This window comes from Neolamprologus brichardi, chromosome 17, assembly GCF_056152115.1.
Source record: "Neolamprologus brichardi isolate AB-2024 chromosome 17, ASM5615211v1, whole genome shotgun sequence".
NCBI lineage: Eukaryota > Metazoa > Chordata > Actinopteri > Cichliformes > Cichlidae > Neolamprologus > Neolamprologus brichardi.
In genome coordinates, this window is record NC_142120.1 from 28925875 (window position 1) to 28930193 (window position 4319).

Consider the following 4319-nt stretch of genomic DNA (forward strand, 5'->3'; position numbering starts at 1 on the left):
CGGGGTGAATAGACAGAGCCTGTAATTCACTAACTCGCTTGGCTGTGGTTAGAGCCAACAGCAGAGTGGTTTTAAGAGAGAGAAACTTCAACCCCACTGCCCCAATAGGCTCAAAAGGGTGGCGGGAGAGGGCGTCTTAAACGACTGACATATCCCATAAAGGGACCAGTGGTCTAGAAACTGGGAGCGTTCGACGCGCCCCTCTCATGAAGTGATATACAAGGGGGTGCTGCCCGGCAGGTTTATCACCAAACCCCACGTGGCAGGCTGAAATAGCTGCTAAATAGACCTTTATGGTGGAAAAAGCTCTCCTTTTGTCCAGCAAGTCTTGAAGAAAATACAACAGCTCCACCACTGAACACTGAAAAGGGATAATCTGCTTTTCATGGCACCACTCTTCAAAAACACGCCATTTACTGCTGTAAACGGAACAAGTGGAGGAGGCTCTGGCATTCTGAATGGTTTCAATAACCTTCGGAGGCATGCCTGCTGCCTTCAAATTTCACCTTTCACGGGCCAGGCCCAGAGAGCAACCTGGTCTGGATGGGGATGGTATATCCTCCCCCCGCGCCTGAGACAGAAGGTCCCTGCGGATGGGGAGTGGCCATGGCTCGTCCACCAGAAGCTGGATGATTTCTGCTATCCAGTGTTTGGATGGCCACCGTGGAGCTATTAAAATCAGTGACAGCCCCTGATCCCTCACTCTGATCAGTGTTGGGGAGATCAGGCTGAGGGGAGGGAAAGCATACAGCAGAGTTTTTGGCCATGGATGGGCCAGCGCATCCGCGCCCAGTGGCGCATCTGCGTCTGACAGGGAGAAAAACAGAGGGCACCGTGTGTTTTCTCGCGAGGCGAAGAGATCTACGGCAGCCCGGCCGTATCTCTGCCAAATCTGCTCCACCACCTGTGGGTGAAGCCTCCATTCTCCAAACAGTGGATTTCCTCTGGAGAGGAGGTCCGCCCCCCTGTTCAGAATTCCTGGCACGTGAGTTGCCTGAAGTTAGAGGAGCCGAGTGCTGCTCCACACAATTATTTCCCTGGCTAACATGTGTAGCTGCCGAGAACGGGTGCCGCCCTGGAGGTTGATATAAGCAACTGCAGTGGAGTTGTCTGTTTTCACTAAAATATGTTGTCCCCGGAGATATGGCAGAAAATGCTGTAAGGCTAGGAGCACTGGGCGGAGCTCCAGCACATTTATGTGATTCAGAGCGAGTCTCTGTGACCAAACGCCATTCACTGCTCTGCCCATCATAGTTGCACCCCAACCTGACAGGGATGCATCTGTGGTCAGCGTCACCCTGGATGATACTGCCCCGAGAGGTACCCGCGCAGCGAGAGCTGTTGGGCTCCTCCAAGGCCAGAGAGCCGTGATACACGGCTGCGTTATTTTTACACCACGACTGAGATGTCGGCGAGGGCACAGCTGCAGAGAAGCGACCCACAGCTGAAAATCTCTCATCATAAGCAGCCCCAAATGTACCACCGATATCACCGAGGCCATGAGGCCGAGGAGGCGGAGACAGAGTCGGAACCGCACGACTTTCCCCAGCTGAAAACGGGAAAGACAGTGAGTGAAGGATGCAATCCTCTGCTCTGAAAGTGTGATACGATAAGAGTCTATTCTCAGCCCCAGATACTCTGTAAATTGTGCGGGTTCCAAGTGGCTCTTTTCCAGGTTGATTGTGAACCCAAGCTCCGTGAGGTGATTCACTACCACCTCGGAGCATATTAGATAATCGTCTATGTAAGAGAATATTCTGATGCCGCTGTTCCTTAACGGAGACAGCGCTGCCTCCACACATTTGCTGAACACCCTTGGAGCTAAGGATAGCCCATATGGGATAGTTTGAAACTCGTACACTACGCTCTGATAAGCAAACCTGAGATATTTCCTGTGTGGAGGATAAATGGCGATGTGAAAATATGCGTCTGATAGGTCGATTGTAACAAACCAATCACCAACCAAACCAATCAGTGTGAATTGAGCGACAAAGCGTCTTGTGTGTGAGCATTCTGAACGTGTACTTTCTCAAATGCTTGTTTAACACACGCAGATCTAGTATAGGATGGAGCGACGTTCCGTCCTTTTTCGGGATTAGGAAATAGCGGGAGTAAAAGCCCTGCTGAGCTTCTTCGCTCGGAACCGCTCTGATCGGCTGTTTGTGTAACAGGGAGGATATTTCCTCCTCCAGCACATTCGCTGAATCACCACTGGCCACAGAAGCTAACACTCCGCCGAATCTCGGTGGTTTTATCACAAACTGTAGTCTGTAACCATGGGAAATGGTTGACAAGACCCAGGGATGAACTTCGCATGCGCGCCACCGCTCCAGCCGCGCTGCGAGCGGGCCTCTGAAGACGCGGTAGCGTGACGTCACCCCTGTCTCCCGGAAGGAGTTGGGGCTCTCCCCCTCAGGAAGAGCTTTAGCTCCCCCCGCTGGGAACAAAGACAAATGGCAGTGATTTTCTTTTGTTTTTATTTTGAAACTGGGGGGACATTCCGCCCTTGGCAAACTGCCTGGCTGCAGAAATGCACGTTTCATTTCTTTTGTTACCCCCAAACCACAGTGAAGTGTCTGGTGACTCTGGGCAGTGCTTGGTGACACAGACAGAGTGCTTAGGAGTGTTTGGTGACACTGCGCCATTTGTCCACAAGTCTGTCCTCCCTGAACTGGAGGAGGAGACTGAGAGGGTGCTCCTGGTGAACTGGAAACTTCCGGAGACCCTGAACCTTGGAGGGATTTGGTTACCCCTTCTAACACCTTCCTTCTCTTTGGGGGAGAAAAGAGGTGTGAAACAGAATGTTGCAGGTGTGCTAGGCTGACCGCTTCTTTTTCCCCTCTCCGGGGTGTGACGGCTTGTTCTTTGCAGCAGCTGCTGCAAAGGAATGCTTGCCCCAAGGTCTTCGGTTCTCTACCTTGGCCTGGTGGGCACCCTGCTGGCCTCCTGCTCCTCTCTGCATTCTGACCCCACTCTGTCTCCCTCTCACAGCTGCTGCTGTTGGTGCAAAGCCAGCTCTTGGCATCTGCTGGGGCTGAGAGTTAGGTTTTCTGGGTAAGCAGAGGTTGAATGCTTCTCCCTCCTGCGTCTTGCAGGTGCTTGTTCCTCTCATTCTCTACAGGGCTGGGCCAAAGTGACCCTTGGTTGGGTCATAGGCTGCATCCATGACCTCAGCCTTCTGAGCATCACCTAGGCCTGACAGGTTTAGCCACAAGGCTCTCTCACCCGAGACTGCAAGGCCCATAACGCGGCCACACCCTTGGACTGCTCCCCTGGAGGGGCGAAGAATGAGATCATTAACCACGCAGATTTCACCCCAGAGGGCTGGGTTCGGGGAACCCGAGTCAAGCTGACGGCCCATGTCTTCCAGAATTTCTGCCTTATATGCTGATAGCAGTGTGAATGCATTAAGCGAGCATACTGACTGTGCAGCATATTTGTACATCCTTTGATAAATAGATGCCGTGAGGCGATCTATCTTGTTGGGCAAAGCCGTGAGGCGATCTATCTTGTTTGGCATCCTGGGCGGCTGGCCATGGGATGCCTAGCTGGGCAGCAGCCCGTTTGCAGTCCTCATACAAATTGCTGTCCACCGGGGGTGCAACTTCAGCCCCACTTGGTGGCCTGGACTGCTGGGGAGGAAAGTTAGAGTCATCCTCCTGTTCCTCATCCATGTCCTCCAGGTCGAGGAGGTCGGAGTCGGCATCGCCCTCCGCGTCCTCGTTTTGATTGAGGAGGTCCTCGAACGATGGTGGCATGAGCGGGGACTCTTCTTCCATCATGTCCACCCAGCTTGTGGAGGCTCGCGGATGATGGATATCACTCGTAGCAGTAGCGGCCGACAGGCAGGGGTCCTGACTGTTCGTTACTGCTACTCTCAGCCTCCTTTCCAGGACTTTCTCTGCCATTAAAGTACAGTGTGGGCATCCCTGAGGGTCCGCCAGTGAAGCCTGAGCATGCTTGGCACCCATACAGACGATGCACATTGGATGAGGGTCCCTGCCCGAGATGGTGGCACCGCATGATGCGGGGCACGGGCGAGATGCAGCCTCTTTGGCCTTCGGCTCCGACCTTTTGGCAGGAGTAGGAGCCATAGACATGGTTAGCGGAAAGGGGTGAGACTACGCTACACCAGGCTCGTCTCGACACGTTAGCCCGTAAGTGGCTAGGACTAGCAGCGGGTGTTAATTCCGATCTAGTCGCCGCGGGAGTCAGCTCGTCGTGACACGTTAGCTGCACTCCGCTAGCCAATATTGTTAGCAACTTAATGCTAACCAAACCCTAGGTCGACCAACAAGCTAATGCTAGTGAGACGCTAA

The 4319-nt window shown here is 53.4% G+C and overlaps 1 protein-coding gene and 1 pseudogene across 1 annotated transcript; both read right to left on the bottom strand.

Annotated features, from left to right (window-relative positions):
- Positions 1 to 502: 502 nt before the first annotated feature.
- Positions 503 to 3361, bottom strand: LOC148097967 (uncharacterized; annotated as a pseudogene).
- A 46-nt stretch (positions 3362 to 3407) lies between these two features.
- LOC148097968 (uncharacterized) lies at positions 3408 to 4100 on the bottom strand. Its single transcript, XM_087831088.1, has one exon. It carries the CDS (start codon positions 4098 to 4100, stop codon positions 3408 to 3410), a length of 693 nt encoding a protein of 230 aa, XP_087687214.1.
- Between the last annotated feature and the right edge of the window lie 219 nt (positions 4101 to 4319).

Bases quoted from the DNA above. Each gene is read 5' to 3' on its own strand.
- LOC148097968 (XM_087831088.1), bottom strand. From the start codon at position 4,100: ATGTCTATGGCTCCTACTCCTGCCAAAAGGTCGGAGCCGAAGGCCAAA.